We start from the raw sequence: 22855 nt of genomic DNA on the forward strand, positions 1-22855 counted from the left end.
AAGCTTGTGCTGTGGTGCACAACCTTGTCTGGGACTCCTGGGAACATGCCTTCTGCCGACACCACTCATTTGTCCCTTTAAACGAATCTGAATGCCAGTGTGCAATTCCCTCACCCACCATTAGTGAGTCAGGAGACCTACGGGCCAGCAGGTATGTGGAAAAAGTGGCCCAATTTGGGCCCAACTGGAGTTTTCCTTTGAGACATCAAGATTAAACAGTTCCCTTCATGTTGTGGCCTCCCTCTCTGTGGCTTCGCTCTGAAGGGCTGATGGACCACAAAGTAAGAATGGCCCTCCGCCCACACTAGGACTAATACCTCCAACAATAGTAGGCACATGGCTGCCCCTGGCACAGGAACAGCAAACCATCATGGGACAAATATGGCAAACTGGAGCCACCTTTACAGTGACACTCCAGAGCATTGCCAGCTCAGACACTCTTAGTTCCTAACTGAAGGAGATTTATCCACCTTACGTTTAACCAGTCTGGCTTCGTCAATCAGAACTGCCCCTTTGTCAAGCAACCCTTGATGTGGTCCAGATATAGACCATGAAGCTGTGTGTTCAGATCCTTGGCAGAGTCCTTTTGCGTCGCTTAGGATTAGCGTGGGAGAAGTGAGTGGTGGAGGGACTCCCTTTCCCATTTCTTACCCTTCTCTCCCTGTCTTTCTTTTTCAGACTATGCCCGGGATTACCAGTGGCTTGGACTCAGTGACAGGGCTATCGAACACGACTTCCGCTGGTCCGATGGAAACTCCCTCGTGAGTTGTGTAGAGGGGTAGGGATGGTATTTCTTCATTGAGAGTCATTTCAGGAAAGAACCACCCGCTTCCATGCAAGCTTTGACTTTTTGTGCTGTGTCAGAACATGAAGCTGCTATCTGGGGACAGAACCTTAGAGCCATTGGAGTGAACAGCTGGGACAAGTGCTGAATGGAGTCAGCCATAAGCTATTTTGGGGTCAGGAGGGACCATCATTTTGTTCTGAGTTTGTATAGTGTCTAATACAATGGGATCCTAGGTGCTACCACAATACAAATAATAACAATACATGATTTCCATTGATGAGAGAGACAGACCCAGGAGGAAGAGAGAGAACCAATCAGAAAAACAGAAGCGAAGGAGAGTGAATGAACAAAAGTACAAGGAAAAGAGCAAAAGGGGAGAGAGAAGAAGCAAAGGGAAAGGGAAAGCTGAAGAGAACAAAGAAAGTGTCTCCGTAACTTAGAGAAAGGGCTTCTTGTCTCTTCACAGCAATACGAGAACTGGCGGCCGAACCAGCCCGACAACTTCTTTGCCGCAGAAGAGGATTGTGTGGTGATGATCTGGCATGAGCAAGGCGAGTGGAATGATGTCCCATGCAACTATCACCTCCCTTTCACGTGCAAGAAGGGAACAGGTGAGTCCTGGTGCTACTCATTTCTGGGTTGGGGTGTATGTTGAGGGTTAGGCTACGGCTCTTAAACCTATAACACAAGAGAAGCCAAATTTTGCCCTACCAACGGTCCCACTGGCAACATGCTAGGGTTCTAAAGGTTGTACATTATGTGGATCAAATAGGGCATTTTGCAGATCCCTTCCTCCTTAATATGCAATGGCAGCCTGCAAGATAACTAGTCTCAGAAGGCAATGTGGGAGTGTTGCAGGCTGAGATGGAGATGGAGCATTGCAGGCTGAGATACATACCCTCCACAGAGTTCACCAAGGCAACTGCAGGACTCAGTGGTCCACATTTTAGTCACTCCTTGACTCTAATAGGAATAAACACTGGCTGTAAACCCGGGAAACTTCACTCATTCCTTGTGAACCTTAACTTCTGCACGTGTAATCTCTGTGTAAGAGATTAATACAGGAAATGAAGACAAATCCTATGTGGATTTGAAACGGCAAAGGGGATTTATGGAGGCAGAATTAGAATTTGGCCAGGACCCCAGTATGAACACACCTCGAGTCTTGGGAAAAAGTGCCCTAAAATCTTTAACACTCATGGTCAGGACTTTGGCTTTATGCGTCATCCCAAGGATGGTACTTCCAGCAGCATCACACCCCCTGGCATTGTGCTGGGCCCTAGAGACCATCCCCCTACTGAGACACCCACCCATCTCTTCAGCACAGCGCTGTCTAGAGCTGCCTGCAGCATAGTACTCCCTAGCACTGCACTGGGGAGAGGTCAGTGCTGACTCAGAGCACCCACTGCTGGGTCACTCTCACTGCTCTTTGCCACACCGGGGTCCTCCTTGGAGGTCTCCTATCCAAGCATTGATCCCATCCAGCCCTGGATCAAGTTGAAGAGGCGGTGTGACTGCAGAGGGAGTGGATTAACAGGAAGCTTATGGAGAATGGGAAGTGCCCTTCCATAACTCACAATCTTCCTATGAAATAACCCCCAAATATTCCCCCTTCCAGGCTCCAGGGGGGATGTACTACTCCCATTTCCCCTATCAGCCGCCACATCCCCCATTTGGACCCAATTTGTGCCCCTCTTCCAAGCCAGCCAGTCAAGTCCAATTTCCCCCAAGCCATCCACTCCCATCCACCAGGACCCCTAATGGCACAGAAACAACAAAAGCCTTCCTGACAGCAGCTTTCTTGTGCCGGACACTCATTGTGGTCCTGCCTCTCTAGAGGGAAGGGACGGAACCCTTTGGAACGTTGTTGCTAAGTTTCCCAGCCAGCCGCAGAATTTCAATATCCCCCATGACTAAATTTCCAAGCCAGTAGTAACCGCAGCAGAATCTCAAAAGCAGTTTGGGTTGTTATTAACTGCCTTTTATTTAGTGCCTCCATCTATAGCCCCCCAAATGAAGGAAACGATCCCTTCTTTGTTAGCTGCTTCCGTAGCCCACAAGTCTGGCTGACGGACGTGGCACTACAGCAAGTCAGGCCCGGGTGATGGCAGGCACTTAGCAACACTGGCATCAAGTGCTGGCATGTCATAGATGCCAAATAAAGCTCCAGTGCAGAATCCCCTTCCCTGTCTGGATCCAAGGCATCCGCAGGGAGATGGCCATGCTGTCTGCACTGCAGACAGGTGTGCTCGGCCCTCAGTGACTCAGCCAGGCTGATGCTTTATCTGTGTTTCAGAGGTAACAAACATTCAGAGTCCCAGCCACTCAGGCTCAGCACAGAGCAGCTCATTCTTCACCCTGTGCAGCGCAATAGCAGTGAGCAACACACTAGCCATTCAGCCAATTTCTGGTGGGGTGGGAAATGATCCCTGTATATGCAGCTGCCCCTTTCCACCACAAAAGTGGCTGCATTTCAGTGGTAGATCACGCAGTCCTTGTCTGTACAGCCTGTAAAGCACTTTGGGATCCTTTGGGACAAACTGCACAAGGGAAACATAGTCTGTTGGTTATTATTCTAGGGAATATATGTGAAGGTGGCCAGCTCCTTTTAAGCAGCACGGTTAGACCCAAGTTGCTTGGTTTGTGGCACACATTGAGCTGCCAGTTCCTCATTGTCTGGTTTGTCTTTGTCAGTTGCCTGTGGGGACCCTCCTGTGGTAGAGAACGCCAGGACCTTTGGAAGGAAGAAGGACCGATATGAAATAAACTCCATGGTGCGGTACCAGTGCAACCAGGGCTACATACAACGCCATGTGCCCACAATTCGGTGCCAGCCCAATGGCCACTGGGAGGAACCACGGATAGCCTGCATAGATCGTACGTATTGTTCCTCATTCCTACTGTATGCACCATGGCCCCTGCAGGCCTCTGAGACTCCAGCCTGGCACTCAGCTCAGGACCAAGCTCTAGGAGTTCATAGGCTGATGCCTGGAAACAATCCACATGATACAGTGCAGGGAAATGACTTGAATTCAATAGCACAGCCCCCAGAGGGGACTAGAGAGCTGTAGAGGTAACCCAACCAGGGAGAGCAGCGACTTTGCCTGACACACACCCCAGCCTCCCTACCTGTTCCAGGTGTAGGCCTGATGGCTTCTGGAGGGAGCTGCCTCCATTTCTTTTTAGCTGGAGCAACTTGAGGGACATGGAGCAGGTGGGTGAGATGGATGAGAGCCAAAGTACAGGAGGAAGGGAGATACTTATGGCTCCCAGACAGGGGTGTCCTTCATCCACTATCTCATCCACAGAAGAAACTGGTTTGCTGCCATTCAGGCCAGTAGGAAGGGATGCTTTCCCTCCCTGTGCCAGAGAGTCAGGTTGTTCTTTGCCTCAGGTAAAGCTCCTGTGTTACCAGGATTATTGGATCTGACATCTCCCAAGTGGGTCTGGACCATGGGGACCAGCTGGAGACACAACCTGGGCTCTTCTGAGTCAATTCAGCCAATAGCTGAAAAGCTTCTGCCCAGTCAAAACACCTCACTCCCTGATGCGCTGGCTCCTCTGAGCCCAGAGCTCCTCACAGTTGTTGAGGAAAATGGGGGACAGCTCATGGGGAGGGCAGGAGAAGCAGCTAAAATGGATCTACCTGGGCTTCCAGGGAGGGAGAAATTTTCACTTTGGGCTGGGGAAGAAGCTTAAATGGTTTATTTTGGCAATATCTGCAACTGAGCTAGAGGCACTGAGCGAAGGAGTGAGGAATGGATGATGGTGGGGGCTCCCCTTAAAGAGCACCCTGAGAGCTCCCTGAGATTCAGCTTAGGCCTGTCTACCCAGCCCTTGTTCTGTGCGTCCCTTTCCTCCAGTGAGGCTCTGAACAGAAGCAGGACACATAAAATATCAAGGAAGGGTTAGCCCAAGAGCCACGCAACCATGGGTTAAACTGGAATTATCCCCCTTTTACAGATAGGAAGACTGAGGCACAGACAGGGGAAGGGAGTTGCCCAGTGCCACAAAGTGCAGCAGTGCTATAGCTGTGGACAGACCCCAGGGCTCCTGCCTCCCTAAGCAAAATATATGGGTGCATTATGGGTGCTTGGGAGGGGCGGGCTCCTTCCTTGCTGGGCCATGGGTCTGAGCTGATCTGGCTGCCTCTGTGCGTGTCTGCCCACAAGGAGAGGGAAGAAATACAGAACATGTCGGATGGACAGGAGCGGCGTTGTCTCTGAACAGGATGCTTTTGAACAGGCTCCCAGGAGGCACCTGACTCTCTTTAAATTCAGTGTTTGCGGGGGGACAGGGGCCGTCACTAAGTGCACTGAAAACGCCCCACTGATTCACCAGGTCCCGGAGCACCAGAGGCGAGAGAAGGCCTGATTGTCTGGTGGCGAGCGGGCTGGCGCCATGGCCTGTGCTACCCGGCTGGCCAGAGGCAAAGCTTGCACAGCAGCCCCTGCAGTGTTTTTCCAGGGAATGCCAGGCCTGGGGTGAGCCAGCTCAGGACAAGCAAGGGCTCTGTAACGTTCTTCCAGTAACAAGGTGCCTTTTCTTCTCCTCCTCCTCCCACAGCCTCCATCTACAAACGCAGACTACACAAGAGGAGCCCAAGGAATCGGTCGAGAACCAATGGCAGAGCCGCACAGACACCCACCCATTAGAGAGGGGAGCGAGAGATTTTACGGAAATTATATTAGCAGAGGCAGTTTCTTCTTCTTGATGTTGTTGTTGCTTTTTGTCATATAAGGAAAAAAATATATTAAAGAAAAAAACCCACCTTTGTGTATATATATATAAAAAACAAACCAACCTCAGCGCACCAAAGCAAAGGGAATTAGATTCCAGCATTTTGACTAGCTGTCCGGTTCCAAATACCTTTGTGCCTTTGGGAAAGGGGTGGGAGGGTTGCAGAGGGCAGAGGGGTTAAGTTAAATAATAAAGAAGATTATTTTTTCCTGATTTTATCCACGAACAATGTAATTATTTCTGTTATTTAATGGCTGGGGCGGACGCCACCCTTGTTGTATTTTAAAGAATCCTTCCGTTGCTGCAGTACGGCGGGGGTGGGGGAGACAGTCAATAGATGGGAAGTGTCGCTGAATGTATGAGAGGGGCATGTAAGGTGGGGGAATGGAAGGGAGAGAGTGAGATGGAGGGATGAGGGGGGAGGGAGAGATGGAAGCTAAAAATCTGGGCCCAGATGCCTCTTGGATTTCGGCCTCTCCCCTCTCTCCCACCGCTGGTTCCTGGACGCCGAGTCTCCCCATCCCCAGGCCGCATGGCGAAGCAGCTCCCATCCTGTGATGGCGCGCTCTTTTCGGGGGACCGTGCAGGGCACCAGGGTTCCCTGCACCTATTTATATTTTTGAAACATGATGATGATGATGCTAATGATGAGAAATGATAATAAAGAAATAAAAATTGGAATAGTCTTTTTTTGGGGTGGGAGGGGTAATTTAAATGGCTTAGCCAAAGTCTCCAGGATGCTGGTAGGAGCCTGTGTTGTGCATGTCCTGAATTGCGCTTTTGTTCATGACGAGGGGCAGGGAGACCCAGTCTGGGAGGGGAGCTTTGGGGTTTTGTTCTTGTAAAAAGAAAAAAAAAAACTTTTTATTATAAGTCTTGTGCCTAAAATGAGAACCTGACACACGGCAGTGCCTGCTGCTGTCAGCGCTATTGTGAAACCTGGATAATAAAACTGGTTGTATTTTATTCTTCCTGTTACCTGGTGGACTGCGTGTAGGCAGCTGTGTGGTTGTGTGCCACTGCGCGTTTGTGCATGTGCTTGTGAAATGTCTGTGGTGTGAGTCGAGCAGCCCCGCTGTGCCCTACCCACAGAGGCTGGAAGTCATCTGCAGCCCCCAGCTTCAGACCCTGGCTCTTTACCTCACACTGTAGAGGCTGGTGCTTTTAGCTCTAAAGTCCCCCTGGTTGAGTACCCTGATGTTGGCCATGATGGCATCCATCACACAAACACCCAGGTATCTGTCTGTGTGAACACTCTGTGTGCATGTGGATGCATGTTATCCGTGGGGAGCAGTGTGCACACACAGTTGGGTGGGCGGGGGTCTCCTCCCCAGGTGAATGTGTATATAAGTGGAAGCAACAAATATGCTTTAAAAACTCGAGCAAAAGGTGCCTTCCTGAACAGGCCAGGTAGTGTGCTTCTAAGGGAGAATGCAAATGGGCCTCCCATGAGCCTCTGAGCCCAAACTGACTGTGATTGGTTTCCTGCTGTTGCTGCTTCTCCAAACCTCTCCGGAAGTCTGTGGTCTCCCATGGGGCAGGAGAATCTATAATGCTTAGGGCAGCGAGGTCTAGGATGCAGCACAGCAGGAAGAGGGTTTCTCCCTTTCAGAAGCCCTCCCATGAATGTCCCATCCCAGCTTTGGACACCCATCTGCTGCTGTAGCTCATTATAGCCGTGGGGTCTCTTGCTTGGAAAGGGAGTTCAGTGCAGAGGAAAGGTGCTCCATGGACAGGTGTGGAGAGTGGGGCCTCTCGTTATCCAGCCAACAGGCAATGGCAAATCACACTAGTCCTCCAGACACGTGCTGCTCCTTGCACTGGGGGAGCTCTTGGAGATACTAACTCCTCTCTCTGTTAGAGAACTGTGTGGGGATCAGCTTTCTTGTTAGGGGCAGCAGCAGACGTCTCGGGATTCCCTGTCTTCATCCAGACTCACCACAGCAGGTAGGAATCGGGGGGGGGGGGGGGGGGGAGAGAAACCTACATCCTCAGAGCACAGCAGCTGCAGCAGATGAGTTAAAGAGGCACCACCCCAGCTCCATGGCATAGCCAGTCACAGCTATCGCTTCCCTCTCCCCAACACAACACAGCCTGTCTCTAGTGGAGGTCACTCCTTCCCACGTGCCATTGCATAGACCCCACTTTTCCTCCCATATACAGTCAGCCAGCCTCTCTTCTTCCCTCTCTTCCCATTCATGATTATGCAGGCCCCACTCTCCACTCACTTGGATTACCCATGGGGTACATACCTAATACCCTGCTACCATAGAAAATTAACAGCAGCAGAGTATTCAATGAACTTTTAGCTTCTTTTACTACAGGGAGGAGACACATGCCCAGCCAGCTCTCTGCTAGCCACCAGCACAACATCAGTAGGCCATTGTTTGAGAGCTCCCCAACTGCAGTGTCTGAGACCTGCCCAGCCAGACCAATTTCCTATCAAAGTGTTTCTCAAACTGGGGTCGCTGCTTATGCAGTGAAAGCCCCTGGCGGGCCGGGCCAGTTTGTTTACTTGCCGCGTCCGCAGGTTCAGCAGATCACAGCTGCCAGTGGCTGCCGTTCGCCACTGCAGGCCAATGGGGGCTGCTGGAAACAGCAGCCAGTAAGTGCCTCGGTCCATGCCGCTCCCAGCAGCTCCCAGTGGCCTGGAGCAGTGAACTGCAGCCAGGTGCTTTCCCTACACAAGCAGCAATCACAGTTTGAGAAACACTGTCCTGTCATGAAGAGGTTCCCCCATTAACCTTTAAAGAAGATTCAGCAGCCTGTCCAGCTCAACAACACTCAGCATTTCCTATCTGGCCTGGGCAATTCATTAGCCCTAATTAGAGAAACAACTGACGAGACTGCAATTATTGAGAACCCCAGTTCCTAGGCCTGTGCTGCTGATCTCATATCCAGAGTGCCAGCACCTTTGGGAGCTCACAGCTGAGACAAACTCTGACACATTTCAGCAGGAGACAGAGGAGACTGAAAGGATTGCTTGGGTAAGTCCAGGGAGCTGCTGCCCGTAATAGAAATGGTATTTTAAGGGCATGGGAAAGCACCTAATTTACCAATATAGGGAGGCACCAGCACTGTGTTGGGTAATTTGTTTGGAAAATCTCCTGGTTGTTTAAAAATTCCAAACCATCAGGGGAAAGGGGACACTGATCTGCTGCCAGGAGAGTTATGGGCCACTGCAGTTAGGAGATGAGCAGGCTTCCAACTTCCCCACACACACACTTCATCCCCTGGAACACACTTCAGTCCTGCCCTCACAGCTACTTCAGTCCAGGGCTTCCCCCATATACAACTGCTGATGTGCCTCTACCTGGACCTGCAGCCTTCCACCCTGCTCTTCCGCTCCTGCCTTCCCTTCCCCATAACCTGCCAAGGCGCCTTAATTCTGCCTTCCCCTAGCTCCAGTCCTGCTACCCCTCCCCTCAGTTCTGCCCTAACCTCTAGCCTACCCCCTGGGCCTGCTATGGCATATGGCTTTGTTCACACACAGCTGATGCCCTTCGGTTCTTATCTCCAACACTTCCTGCTCTTCCAAGTCCTGGATGCCCCACTTTGAGCCTAGTACCCCGAGTACATTCCCTTTCTAAAATCCTCCACAGAGTGGTGCCCTCAGAGCTGCTGCCGGGAAGAACACAGCAGAATTTGCCCTACCACCGAGGACACAGTTGCACACCTCTGGGGCTTTCTCCAATGCTTTATTTGAAGAGGTCCAGGAGAATACATCTTTTCACTACAAAACGCACAAAGACTGAGCCCCTGGGATTCAAGTGGTGCCTGGGAGAGAGGCCCATGGAGAACAAGGCAGGCAAACTGAAGAGTTCCACCTAGTACACACATAGTAGCACCTTTCAGTGCCCTTGGAAACCGCCAACCTCAGACTGGAGTCTCAGAGAGTCGAAACACATCCAGATCCTCTGGGCTGGCTCTAGGGTTTTTGCCGCCCCAAGCAAAAAAAAGCAAAACAAAAAACCCTCCAAGAGCGCAACTGCCAAAACAAAAAAAACCCATCCAGAATGCCACCTCCAGAATTGTGCCACTCCATCCTTGGTTTGCTGGGGTGCTAGAGCCAGTCCTGCATATCCGGCAAGGAGGGGAAGGGAGAGAAAGAAGGGACTGGAGGGGGGTGGGCGGTGGAGAGAGGGAGTCTCCCGAGACGCACAAGGCCTAAGCTATGTTAGGTCTGGGCCTCTATGCTTAGAATGATGCCTAATATCTCTGACCTCATCTGTGCTTCATTGGGAGGGGAAGGGGAAGGACTTTGATGAGCTGTGAGTCACTTGTGTGTGGTTGATCATTCGCTCATATTAACTGGGGGATGGGGGAGAGTGACTCGCCTTACTCTAAATTCCGGCTTGCAGTTGATTTGATGCCTTCCATGCTGGCTGGGATGGGATTGGCTGGGATGGGATGGCAGAGCAGTCTGCGCATTAGAAACAGCTGTTCCCCTTTGGAGCCAGTGAAACTGGAGCACATCCAGGGGGCATCTGCCTTTGCCGTCAACCAGTCGTGCGCTCTGTGCTTCTCCGATGCCTGGATGTATGACTGTCTAGCCCAAGTGGACGAGTGTGAGCCTGTCTCTTCTTATCTAGATGACCTTGTGACCAAGGGATAGAGCCACCGGGTACCAGACACCAAGCTCCCCAACCCGAGATACCATCTCAGTCTCTCTCCACTCTCTGGGTGGAAGGAGATCTGGTGCCCCATTCCCAAGGTGGCAATCAGCTGATTAGTGAGACGCCAGGGCCCAGCCACCTGCAGAAGTTTCCCTTTAGTGAAAAAAATGTAAAATTTAAAAAAACAATTGAAATTAAAAAATATCCCAACACCCAGAAACCTGATCCTTTAAATCCAGGAAGCACCAGGCAGGGAAGTGTCCACTGGCAAAGAGGGAGACCCTCCCCATTCCTTAGTTCAGCTTGTAGCAATAAACCCCAAACTTGCCCTTATCGGGAAAGCCGAAACTCCGGACCCCCGGCTCCGGTGGGCCACAGTTGGGCCGGGGGAAGGCAATGGGGTAGCGAATGCTGCCATCTGCCAGCCAGCCAGCATCGCAGCGATCCAGGCTGAAGAACTTCCACGCCGCATACAGCTGCCCCACCTTGGCAATTTCAGCCCCGTCATCCTGGCAGGCCTGCTTGGCCTCTTCCAACGTTAGCTTCTCCGGGTGAGCCAGGTAGTAAACTTTCCCTGGAGGGGAGAGGCAGAGGGGATGGTCACTGGGAGGCAGAGGGACACTGAGCATGGCCAGCCCTGCACAAATACCCCTCACATGCAGGAGGTGCTAGGAATGGGGGTTCATCCCATCTCTGCCTGGATTCAACGTAGGTTAGGGAGTTCAGAAACAACAGGCCATGATCTCCCTGCCTCCCCTGCCATAAGACTGGGGAAGGGGCCAAAGGGATTTGTACCATCTAAACCAGCGGTGGGCAAACTACGGCCTAGGGGCTGCATCCAGCCCTTCAGACATTTTAATCTGGCCCTCGAGCTTCTGCCAGGGAGCAGGGTCTGGGGCTTGCCCCACTCCGGTGCTCCAGCCAGGGAGTGGGGTTGGGAGCTTGGTCTCCGCGCTACTCCCGGAAGCAGCATCATGTCCCTACTCTGGCTCCTATGCTTGGGGTAACCAGGGGGCTCTGCATGCTGCCCTTGCCCCAAGCACCGCCCCCATAGTTCCCATTGGCCGGGAACCACAGCCAATGAGAGCTACAGGGGTGGCACCTGCTGACAGGGCAGCACGCAGAGCCACCTGGCTGTCCCTCCATGTAAGAGACAAAGGGGGGGCATGCCACTGCTTCTGAGAGCTGCTTGAGGTAAATGCCACTCGGAGCCTACACCCCTGACCCCCTCCTGTGCCCCAACCCTCTGCCCCAGCCTCGATCCGCTATGTGGAGGGTGCCATGTTATCCATTTGAATGACACAGCTTTGCCAGTCTCTCTTGCCTTGCATCCCAAACCGATTTGTAACCTAAATGGAGCAATTGCTTTACTCAGTGACCTCTACTGTGGGGCACGTATGCAGCATGCAGCAATGCTACCTACCATTTCAGTCTGGGCAATGGAGGAGAATCGCAGATCTAACTGAAAGTGCTCTGAGAATTTAGGGAGGTGGATGGAATTACCCAGGTTAGAATTTGGCTGGATCAAACATCCCAACTCTTAGAGAAACTCTGCTGGGTCTTTGCAGGCCCTCAGTTTTACATTTCAGAGGAGAAGTGTCCCTTCCAACAGGCAGCACTCCCTGCCACCACACTGTGCCCTGAGAACAGAGCACTCCCTTACTGGTCACCCCGCTTCTTTGCAGCATCAGGCCAGGCTCCTGCCTGACTCTGAGCCCTGCAGATGCCAGACTCACCTTTCAGAGCAGAGGAGAAGCAGAAAACGTCAAAGTAGTGCAGGTTCTTGTGGCGCTCGCCATAGCTTCGAATGCCAGGGGCCAGCCTCTTGCCGCCACAGGGCTCCCGGGGCAGGGAGATGGGGTACTGCACTGTCCCGTCCAGCAGCCAGCCGGCGTTGCACCAGTCCAGCCCCTCCTCCCAGGACTTGAAGAGCTGCTCGAAGGATGCGATCACAGCGTCCTGCTCCTCACAAGCTTTCTTGGCTTCATGGAAGTTGAGTCGATAGCGGCCGTGGTGAGGCTGGTATGGGAAAACCACCCCTAGAAGGAAAGAGAGCGGGATTGGCTGAGTCACAGAGCCAATGTGAAGGGTGGCCCCCTCGGGCTATGCCCGCAACCTGACCCACGCCCCTGAGGTGCACGGTACAGATCTCCACCGACATACCCAGGATGAGGCTCCCAGCCAGCAGAGGGTGTCACAGCAGCACCCTGCCTCTCCCAGGCTCATGCCTCCAAACTCACTGGAGCGAGGCCTAGGCACAGACTAACCCCAAACTGTGCTGGGGTTCAGAGACGCCCCAGAAGGGTCTCCAAAGCCCCTTGTGAGAACAGCCTCTCTCTGGGGTTTCACTCATGGGATTGTCCAGGAAAGAAAGTTCCCGGAGTGCCTCAAAGTTCAGGCCCAGGATCTCATCTGAGTTCAGCGCAGCCCCGGTCTGATTGGAATCAGGGGCCCAGTCCAAAGACCAAAGGGACAATGACACATGTCAATGGTGACACCTGGTGGCCAGAATGAGGCATGATCACTGCACGCTCAGAGTTAATTGGGAGAGCTTTGAAGGCTGGTGTGAGTAGCCAGCGAACTTGTCCCTCGCTCAAAGCCTCTGTCCTCCAAATGGCTGGAAGGCAGCTTGGTACAAGACCCTCTGCTGCAGAGCAAGTGAGTGGCACTGCATCGGGAACAGGGCTGGCTCCAGGCACCAGCCCAGCAAGCAGCTGCTTGGGGCAGCCAATGGAGAGGGGTGGCATGTCTGGCTCTTCGGCGGCAATTTGGCAGCGGGTCCCTGAGTCCATCTCGGAGCAAAGGACCAGACGCCGAATTGCTGCTGAAGACTGAAACGGCAGCAGTAGTGCCGCAGATCGCAATCGCGGCTTTTCTTTTTTTTTCCTGCTGCTTGGGGTGGCAAACTTGCTGGAGGATTCTCTGCAGCTTGAGGTCTTCAAACCACAATTTGAGGACTTCAATAGCTCAGACATAGGTTAGGAGCTTGTTACAGGAGTGGCTGGGTGAGATTCTGTGGCCTGCATTGTGCAGGAGGTCAAACTAGATGATCATAATGGTCCTTTCTGACCTTAAAGTCTATGAGTCTATAACCCTAGAGCTGGCCCTGGTCAGGAACACAAGGTGGCAGGAAATGTGACATTTCCCACCGTTCTGGGTGGGTGTGAGTCTGGGACCATGATGTGGAGCTGGGCTCTGAACCTATGGAGAAGGAGAACATCCTAGGGGGTGACTTTCCATCTGGATCACAGAGCCACAGGCGGGACGTTTCACCCTCGTCTTAGTCTCTTTCTCCAGCATCAGTTCCCTGTGCATTGTGCTCTGCACTGCACAGTTTGAGCAGTGAGAAATTAGGCCGGGGGTTGGGGAGAGAGACACACATGTTCTGTGGTCTGATGCCCCCTCCTCCCACCTGTGAAAGCTACCACCTTAAATAAAACCACTACAGCAGTGTTTCTCAAATTGGGGTCACCGCTTGTGTAGGGAAAGCCCCTAGTGGGCCGGGCCAGTTTGTTTACCACCCCATCTGCAGGTTCAGCCAATGGTGGCTCCCACTGGCCGCAGTTCGCTGCTCCAGGCCAATGGGAGCTGCTGGAAGCAGTGGCCAGTAGGTCCCTCGGCCTGCACCATTTCCAGCAGCTCCCATTGGCCGAGAACAGCAAACTGCGGCCAGTGGGAGCTGCAATCGGCCGGACCTGCAGACAGGGCAGGTAAACAAACTGGCCCGGCCCGTCAGGGGCTTTTCCTGAACAAGCGGCAACACCAGTTTGAGAAACACTGTACTACAGTGTGGCACAGCACCAGGTCCCCAGTCCTACAGCAACACAACTGGATGTCACGCCACGCCCCCGGGGTTGGAGGTCACTTGACCACGGAGCCTTTGGGTCTTTAAACAGCCACCTCTTCTACTTGGGGTCAAACACCCAGCTCTGTCAGCACAAAGCCAGCAGCAGACTCCTATACTCAGCCTCCACTAGGGGGAGCCACACTGAGTGGCTGTAGGTTACAGGTGCACTTCGGTGGGCTGCACTGGATGGCGGATGAGCCACAGATGTCTAGTGCAGTGTTATTTGCGTGCTGCAGTAGTACTGCACCTAAGGGCCCCAGTCAAAGCTCAGAGCCCCACTGTGCTCAGTGCTGTACAAACAAGGAATAAGAAGACATCCCTTCTTTCGCCCTTCCCCAAGAAGCTCCTGCAAGTTTAACCTGCCAGAACGCAAGTGCAAGATGATGGCACGTGGCTATAACACTGCAGGGATGCCGATCTGTGTGGGCAGGGCCATAGGATTTGGTGGCAATTTTTACGAGGGAGGTGTTCCTTCCTTCACTCTCACTCATCCAGTGGGAGAGCGTCTGTGGGAGCGTCTTCCTGAACTGCTGTGTCATGGCACAAGCATAACCCCAGTGTTGGCTAGGTATGGGAGTGCCCCAGCAAGGGGCAGCCACAGAAGGACCCAGAACCTATGCTGATCCCACTCAGGAGCCTCAAAGGGGACAGCTTCTTGGGTGCCTGTTACAGTCCACAGGGGCTTTAACCCCATATGTAACCTCTGTGTGAGGGGGAGTTGCCCCATCTGTTCCCCTGCCCCCTCTCCCCCACTGGACATCGGCCCACTCACCTCGCAGCTCCAGCTCCACAATGCCACTCTCGTCCTCCAGCCCGTCAATCACCTCACAGCGGTACTTGCCGTAGTCTTGCAGGCGCAGGTCGCTGATCACCAGGGACGCCTCCTGCTCGCCCCGCTGGCGCAGGTGCACGCGGCCCCGGAACTCGCCGAAGCTGCGGTGCTTCAGCCCAATGGCCACCAGCACGTCCCGCTCCTTGGTGTTGTCCTCCCGCAGCTTGGACCACTTGATGCGGATCTTGCGTGGCATCTCCAGCTTGGGCTCGTAGCGGTAGCGGCAGGGCAGCGTGATGTTGGCGCCGCGGTAGGTGAAGATGGCGTCTTCCGGGGTCTCCACCACCAGCTTCACACCATTGAAATGAACTGGTGGGGGAGAGGGGCGAAAAGAGGAATGAGCACTGCCAGGGGACCCCATTCCTCCAGCTCAGGACTCTTCTGCAGCCCACGGGGGAGTGGATTCCCCACGTATGCTACAAGAAGGGGGCCACCTACCCCACAGGCATCCCCACTAAATGGTTCTAAGGCAGTTACTGTCCAGCAGGGCAACCAAGCACCCAGCAGCGGCCGCACGGCACCTGGGAAGAACTAGACGTGTATAGGGAGGGGAGGAGGGAGCAATCTGCCCTGCTCTGAGCACAGTAACTCCTGCAACTGACACATCATTGATTGACACCAATCTGGCCCCATAAGTCCCACCTCCTGCACCCTTGTTCCCACCGCCCTTGTACTCTGCCCCTTCCCTCACACTATGTACCCCCTCCTCCTGCACTCGCTCACCACCATCCCCTGCCATTCATCATCACTTCCTCCCTCGGCGCGCACCCTCCCAGCGCATGTAGGAGAGGGGTGGAGAGAAAGGGAGGCAGGTGGCATCAGGTGCTGCTGAGGTTAGAGGGAATCCAGTGCCCAGCAGAGGGCAACTTCTCTATGGAGCAGCAGCTATCTGAGTCCAGTACCCACCAGCTGCACAAGCATGCGAACCTGAGAACTGACAGCCAGGATCCCCTGGGAGGGAGATGAGTTGTTCAGGGTGGAACAAGGGGGTAGAACTGAGAGCCCTGAATGGGATATTTGGCCTGCATCTCAGGAAGCCCTTTCGGACATCAAACCCCCGTTAGGCTGAGCTGTCATCTCCCCAGGGAAGGGGTGCAAGTCGCTGGGGCTGCTTGCAACTGGAGGAGTCGAATCTCCAGGGAATGGGTTACAGGGCCCAATCCGGCCCCAGCCCTATGGGCAAGAGGGTGGACCCAACCGGATGGGAGCTCCTCAGGTGCTGCACCTCCGCTGTCTCTAATTCTGTGACTGCACAAGACAAGGGGACCCGGCAGGAGTGAGACGGAGGAATAGGGCAGAGGTCCCCATCAGACCAGATTCAAATCAGCTCCATTCTACTCCCACAGGGATCTTCCAACTGAAGCGAGAGCCAAGAGGATGCAGTCCTGGCATCCTGGCAGGGCAGAGGCGGGCAAGAGGAGATTTCCAGGTAAGATGGTGGGGAAAACTCCCCTACATTCCACCTGGAGGAGGGGAGCTTTAGGGAAGGGGGATGATACCAGCTGGCTGCGGGGAGCAACACCCCCAACATGCCTGGTGTGAGCCTGGCAACAGTCATCCTCTCCTGAATTGCCCACCCGAAGTCAGGAGGCAAAGACTCTCCACTCAAACCCACATCCTCTCCCCACAGCTGCCCCAGCCTCCTTCTCAACAGCTCTCACCCTGATCTACGCCTATTGGCAACTCTCCAATCTTCCACGCCCATGTGCCTGCTGCCTCAGGAACTGGGGAAGGGCGATGGGTGTGCGATGTCTGCCCAGCCTGCCACAGGATTCCCCACCCATAAACACGAGCAGTAGCCTCCCTGGATCATGCACTCCTAGCGGCTGGTACTAAGGGCCAGCCTCTCCCCCACACGCACCTTCACCGTTGCCGTTGCCGTTGCCCTTGTCATTCATGACATGGTCATAGTAGAAGCCATTGTAGAAGGGGAGCCCACAGCAGCCTCTGCCCAGCTGCAGCAGCATCACGACCAGGGATAGCAACAGCATTGCTCCCGGGAGGCGGACGAACATCTGCCTGTCCAAGAGAACGAGGAAGCTGTGTCAATGAATACTGGGGTGTCTCCCCATCAGCCCAGCTCCTGCACTGTGGTTTTGCACAATCGAGTTGCTCTGTGTGCAGTTCTCGTGTGATTGCCTGTGCATACGCACGGGTTAGAATTGACATGCACAAGTCAGTTTGCACTCACCCCTGGGCCTGGCACATGTATGTTTTGTCGCTAGCACACACACACCATACAGGCACCTGCACTGTTAGAAAATACTCCTCTACTGTTTAAAGTATATCCTACTGAGAGAGACTAGGCCTCGTATAGCAAGGAGCTATTTCACAGCCAGTGCTCCGAGTGCCATCTCCCACAGTGCCTGCACAAAACCGAACACCCTAGGCCTGCCCCTTTCCCGAGGCCCTGCTACCACTCACTACATTCCTATTCCCTCAGTGGCTCACTCTTCCCCACCCTCACTCACTTTCACAGGGCTGGGGCAGGGGGTTGGGGTGTGGGCTCTGGGTGGGGCCACAAATGATGGGTTCAGGGTGCACGAGGAGGATTCTAGTACCTGTCTGAAGAATAGCCACCGAAGCAGCATTGCAAGCCCCTTATTTCCTCTCCTGTCCCGATGCCAACAGTCCCCTGCTCACCACTCACTTAGCTTTCCAGGGAAAGCACGTGAGGGCAGGATGAGACAACGGGTGTTTCGGAGAGTCCATGGACGTTCTCGCCCTCTGGGCAGCTTCTCTTGTCAGTGACCAAGTTTGCAAGGCCTTACGCTACTCTTGGTGGCATTTCTCTGTGCAGAATCTGATAACTTTTGAGTGCTGCATATGGACACCAGGGCTTGTGGGGGAGAATGGGGGACCCTAGTATGGGGGCACACAGAACCTATGGCATGGGGTGGGGGAGGAATAAGAGAACACCCAGGGCCCATGGCATGGGGTAGGGGAATGGGAGACAATGGTAAGGGGGAGGGGGAACATGGAGGGAGAATTGAGAACCCTGGCATGGGGGAGAGGAAGATTGGGAGCACACGGAATCCCTGGCATATAGGAGGGAAGGGGCACAGAGGGAAGGGGCCAGGACTGTCTTCTTCTTGGTATGTGTTTGTACAGCACCTTGCACAATGAATCCACGACTGGGAATCCTAAATGCTATAGTAATACACACAATAATGGGGGGGCTCACAGAGCCCTGGCATAGTGGGAAGAAGGAGGATGCTGGTATGGTGAAAAGGGGCAAACAGCATTCCTAGCATGAGGGTGAGAAGGATCGCACAGAGTCTCTGGAATAGAAGGGGATGAAAAGGTGGCAAATAGGGGACTTGTGGAGGGAATGGAGGAATCCAAAGAGCCCTGGTGTCTGCGACCCCCTAGTTGAAAATCTGAGGGAAGAACCTGGAGTTAGTGCTGGGCAAAACTCTTTGGCTGAAACGGTTTACCATCTAAAACAGCAGATTCAGCGACACTGAAACATTTGGCAAATTTGTGTCAAACCTGTGTCAGAAACACGCAAACGTTCTGAAAAAGTGGAAACATTTCGATTTTTCAGATCAAAATGATTTTTTGTTTTGAAACCTCTTTCGGTGTCATTTAGAACCAGTCACGGCCCCTTTAATATGGTTGGAACTGGACTTCCCATGTTGGCTGTCCCGGAACCATTGTTTTCATTCTTGTTTTTGGAATTGCCAAGGACCCTCCCAAAATCCATTCCTTGCCCTCCTCTCCTGGGAGCTTCCTTCATTCTCTCAGTCCTTTAACGCCGCTGGACAGAACCCTGCAGAGCACCCTCTCAGGAGCAAATCTGCCCCGGAGCTGTGCTTGGCAGGGGACTCTCCCGCTCTGACATCTGAGTCTAAGCCATGTTATCACTAGGACAAGAGTTGACTGGGTTTGTCATGTTCAGCAGGTGGCTCTTTAACATATAGTAAGTGGGAGAGGTTAGAGCTGAACTAGGGAAAAGAATAATTGTTTTGAAAATCCCAGATCTCTCTAGCGGAAGCTCCTCAGACCCTCCAGCACTATGGGCAGACACTTCTTAGGGTTTCATAGGCCATAGAGAACCAAATCAAGTGGATCCAGCTCAATACCGACTAGGTGCAACTCCCAGAGATGTATAGATTCTCAAACCAGCAGGGACCACTGCAATCATGTAGTCTGCCTGCCGCATACCACAGGCCATAGCACTTTCCCCAAATAATTCCTGGTTTGAACTAGACCGTATCTTCCAGAAATGTTTGGCTGGCTGCAAGCTCCTTTAGAGCCAGCAGAGGGCGCCCTGTACTCGTCAGCTCTCCAGTCTGCCACTAGAATGGGTCCCTGGAAGGAATGTGACATCGGTGCCCCCTGTTTAGACAGGGTTTACAAGTTCCTTTGAAACCGCCACCATCCATCCGGGGGATGTGGGATGTGAGAGCAGGGGGCGTGCAGAGACAGGGCAGCCCGAAGGCAGGAGGCCCGTTCCCTTCAGAGTGATGCATGCCAGAGCCACACAGTCAGCTCCCCACTGCAGCAGCCCGGGCAACTGCTCAAATGTTGCCCCAGGGTGGGGCGGGGGGTCTAGTCCTCGTGTAGGAGCCGCACACCCAGCCGCATTTCTGAGAGTGAGGCGGCTTGTGGCCAAAGGTCAGGGCGGTGAGTGAGGACTCCTGGGTTCTATTTGCACCTCTGACACTATGTCCTGGGTGACACTTTCCCCCACTCTGCCTCAGTTTCCCTATCTGGAGGGAGATACTGGCCTGAGATCTTCAAAGGAGGGAGCAGGTCACAGGCAGAGCCCCACTGCTCTATAGTCCACTAGCTCCTATTGTCATTTACACGCCTCTGAAACCAGGTCAACCAGAGATCCACCAGGACAATCCTTCCAGCCTGGGACATCCCAGCACAACGCGCCGCTGCTGCCAGCTACACCCAGATACATACGCTCCCACGTGCCGATCTGCGCCTCTCAGGATTCTGCATTTGAAGCTTGGGCTCCCTTTATCCGGCTCTTGTGTTTCATCTCGACTCACACCAGCCCTCGCCCCCCTCTGCCACTTCCTTCCTCTCGCCCCCAGTTATTTGTCTTTCCATTTGTAACCATTACTTTGCTCTGTAATGTGCCTGGGCTCCAGTTACCCTGAAGGACACTGTTCAGAGCGCCAAGGGCTGGTACTATCAGAGCCTCACCACTGGGGCAGCAAAGCCTTCGCTAGCCCCTTGCCCTATATCCAGGGATTCACCTTACCCTGAGAGTCACCCTTCGAGACAGATCACAGATTGGTTTTAAGCCCCAGGCGATCACGCCTGTGCTATCTGTCCTGTCCCAGCGGAACCTCCAGCACCAGCCTCACTCCCAAGGGCGCATGGTTAGCACGCAGATTCCATGCAGTTAACAGGGTCCCTACAGCCCCCCTAACTTCCAGGGGACTATTCCTTGGCAGCTCCCTATTCTTTCCAATGCTTCTTGTCCCCACCAGCAGATCCACACTCAGTCCCACTGGAAAGGGTACAGAAAGCAGGATTTCTGCTCTCCCACGCTAGCCCCTGTGAAGAAAAGCTCTAGGGTCTTCAGTTATCCCCTACTTACGCGTGGGAGCCGGTTAGTGTCCTTGGGAAAGTTGAGGAGGCTCTTGGGTTTCCCCGCCTGAGTCAAGCTGGAGGGCTGGAGTGAAGTGTGTTTAGGGATCTTGCTTGGGCTAAAAGGAAACAGCAGCAGGACAATCCTCGCTGCTCCAGAGCCAGCCTCTTAAAGGGAAACACACTCCATTTCCCATCTATGCCTCAGAGAGTGGAGAGTGGGGGCAGAGGAGGGATGGAGAATGAAGGTCACTGAGGGCTTGTCTACATCACAAAGTTGCAGCGCTGGTGAGGGGGTTACAGCGCTGCAACTTAGGAGGTGTACACATCTGCAGGGCATCACCAGCGCTGCAACTCCCTGTTTGCAGCGCTGGCCATACTCCCGTTTTGTCTCGGGTGTAGAGGATCCAGCGCTGGTGATCCAGCGCTGGTAATCAAGTGTAGATACTTACCAGCGCTTTTCTTGACCTCCGTGGAATAAGCAGGTATCCCAGCATACCTGAGGAAGCCTCTGGTAATCAAGCAGGTCTCCTTCCCCGGTTTGCTCTCGCGTTCCCCGAACCCCCGAGCAAGCAAGTCTCCTTCCCTGCGGTTTGCAGGGGGGTTCGGGGAACGCGAGAGCAAACCGCGGCGAAGCTGGTCTCCTTCCCCAGTTTGCTCTCGCGTTCCCCGAATCCCCGAGCAAGCAGGTCTCCTTCCCTGCGATTTGCAGGGGGGTTCGGGGAACGCGAGAGCAAACCGCGGCGAAGCTGGTCTCCTTCCCCGGTTTGCTCTCGCGTTCCCCGAACCCCCCTTGAAGCCGCCCAACAGCGCTGCAGTGTGGCCACATCTAACACCACTTGCAGCGCTGGTTGCTGTAAGTGTGGCCACTCTGCAGCGCTGGCCCTATACAGCTGTACTAATACAGCTGTAACAAAAGCGCTGCAAAATTGTAGATGTAGACATACCCTGAGTTTTCAGTCCATTGTCCAGAATCGAAGGGGAGTTAGGACAGTGCTTCCGCAAGCGGTCGAAGAATTTCCATTAACATCTCGGCATCGCCCTAGACCAGTGGATCTCAGACTCTGACCGGCACCCCACAGAGCCCTTGTGCACACTGCTGCCCCTGCACTGGGGCCTGGGGAGGGAACTGGCCCAGGTGAGGATCTCGTCTCTATAGAGTGGCCCCCAGAAGGCGTCAGATGGAAGCCATTGCCCAAAGGAGGAAGGGCACATCTGTGACAACCTGCCCCACAACAGAAGGGAGCTAAAGGACTGAACTGGGGATCCAAGCCCTGTGACGATGTCCTGCCCCAGGCAGGTATTTGCTGGGGTGCATCACCTCCTGTCAGTCTGACCTGTACTATCTTCTAAACTTCGGCCATAATGTATATAGCTTGTTGTCAAGTCAAGTGGGCAGAAGCCTACGGGAGAGGTTCTTTGAGACTCCAGGAGGGAATGGCCCATGCACTGCAAGAAGGCACCATGCCAAGGAAATGATTGCAGAGCCTGGCACTGCCGGGCATGGGTTAGCGGGGCCTGTTGGCAGCTTCCCCCTTGAGCGTCTCCTGAGATCACAGTCTGGATGGAGACTCTGAATCCTGCTAGTCCAAGGCATGTGCCTAGCTCAGACAAAAGTTTTTGTGGTTTAGCTTCGTGGGCAGAGGAGGCGCCGTGGAGCCAAAGAAAAAACAAGTGGCCATGAGAGGAGAACTTGGCAGGGACCAGAGCAGAAGCTGGGTGGGAGAGCTCCCTGAGTGTGTACTCTGCTCTCCCCAGCAAAGGATGCTCTGATTAGAGCTATGAGTTTCATTGGGGGGTCAGGCAGCACGACTGAATATTTCTTTGCTTGATGTCAATGAGTTTCAAGGTGCCAGGGCAGCGTGATGATGCCGTGGTCGTTAGCATCGGTAAATAAACAGCCCACACAAGCCTGTTCTTGGGTTTCACACGGGGCCCTGGCCTAGTCACTAGGTTGCTGCCAATACTTCGTGGCCTGGGAAAGGGCACCAGAGAAGGTCTGACAGGGAGGAGGAGGTTGGTCATTCTTCTCAGTGCAATGCAGGGGCAGAGGTGGGTGAGAGGGATAGCTCAGTGGTTTGAGCATTGGCCCGCTAAACCCAAAGTTATGAGTTCCATCTTTACGGGGGCCACCCAGGGATCTGGGACAAAATCAGTACTTGCTCCTGCTAGTGAAGGCAAAGGCTGGACTCAATGACCTTTCAGGGTCCCTTCCAGCTCTATAAGAGGGAGGGATCCATTGGCACACTGCTAATATCAACAATTTGGCCCTTTTGGGTATTAGATTGCTGCCATTCTTTGGGTTTACAAGACAGCATCCACATACGTATTAGCATCAGTGGTGAAAGTCCTCAGGCTCCGGTCCTGGGGGACAGAGAATAGATGGACTGTTTCCGCACTCAGACTCCCCTAAGCCAGGGATTCCACAGGCCTTGTTCCTAGCTCTGTGCTGCTGACAGATCTGCAGGGTGTGAATGAGA

At 53.7% G+C, this 22855-nt stretch overlaps 2 protein-coding genes across 3 annotated transcripts in view; one reads left to right on the plus strand and one right to left on the minus strand.

Annotated features, from left to right (window-relative positions):
* ACAN (aggrecan) overlaps window positions 1-5633 on the plus strand; it is a 70233-nt gene extending 64600 nt beyond the window's left edge. Inside the window, 4 exon segments of the mRNA XM_030579019.1 lie at window positions 679-761; window positions 1254-1398; window positions 3482-3664; window positions 5354-5633. Coding sequence (XP_030434879.1) covers window positions 679-761; window positions 1254-1398; window positions 3482-3664; window positions 5354-5442 — 500 coding nt within the window. The 3' untranslated portion in view covers window positions 5443-5633.
* Window positions 5634-9229: 3596 nt separating this feature from the next.
* On the minus strand, window positions 9230-20475 carry HAPLN3 (hyaluronan and proteoglycan link protein 3). Of its 2 annotated transcripts, none has more exons than XM_030577937.1 (5): window positions 20386-20475; window positions 16684-16837; window positions 14763-15131; window positions 11880-12182; window positions 9230-10717 (listed from the first exon to the last, which is right to left on the minus strand). In XM_030577937.1, the coding sequence occupies exons 2-5, from the start codon at window positions 16835-16837 to the stop codon at window positions 10437-10439; spliced, it is 1107 nt and encodes a 368-aa protein (XP_030433797.1). In that variant the 5' UTR covers window positions 20386-20475; the 3' UTR covers window positions 9230-10436. The 2 variants fall into 2 exon arrangements, with proteins under 2 accessions (XP_030433797.1, XP_030433796.1); XM_030577936.1 differs by having other exon boundaries at window positions 16684-16841.
* Between the last annotated feature and the right edge of the window lie 2380 nt (window positions 20476-22855).

Source organism: Gopherus evgoodei, chromosome 10, assembly GCF_007399415.2.
Source record: "Gopherus evgoodei ecotype Sinaloan lineage chromosome 10, rGopEvg1_v1.p, whole genome shotgun sequence".
NCBI lineage: Eukaryota > Metazoa > Chordata > Testudines > Testudinidae > Gopherus > Gopherus evgoodei.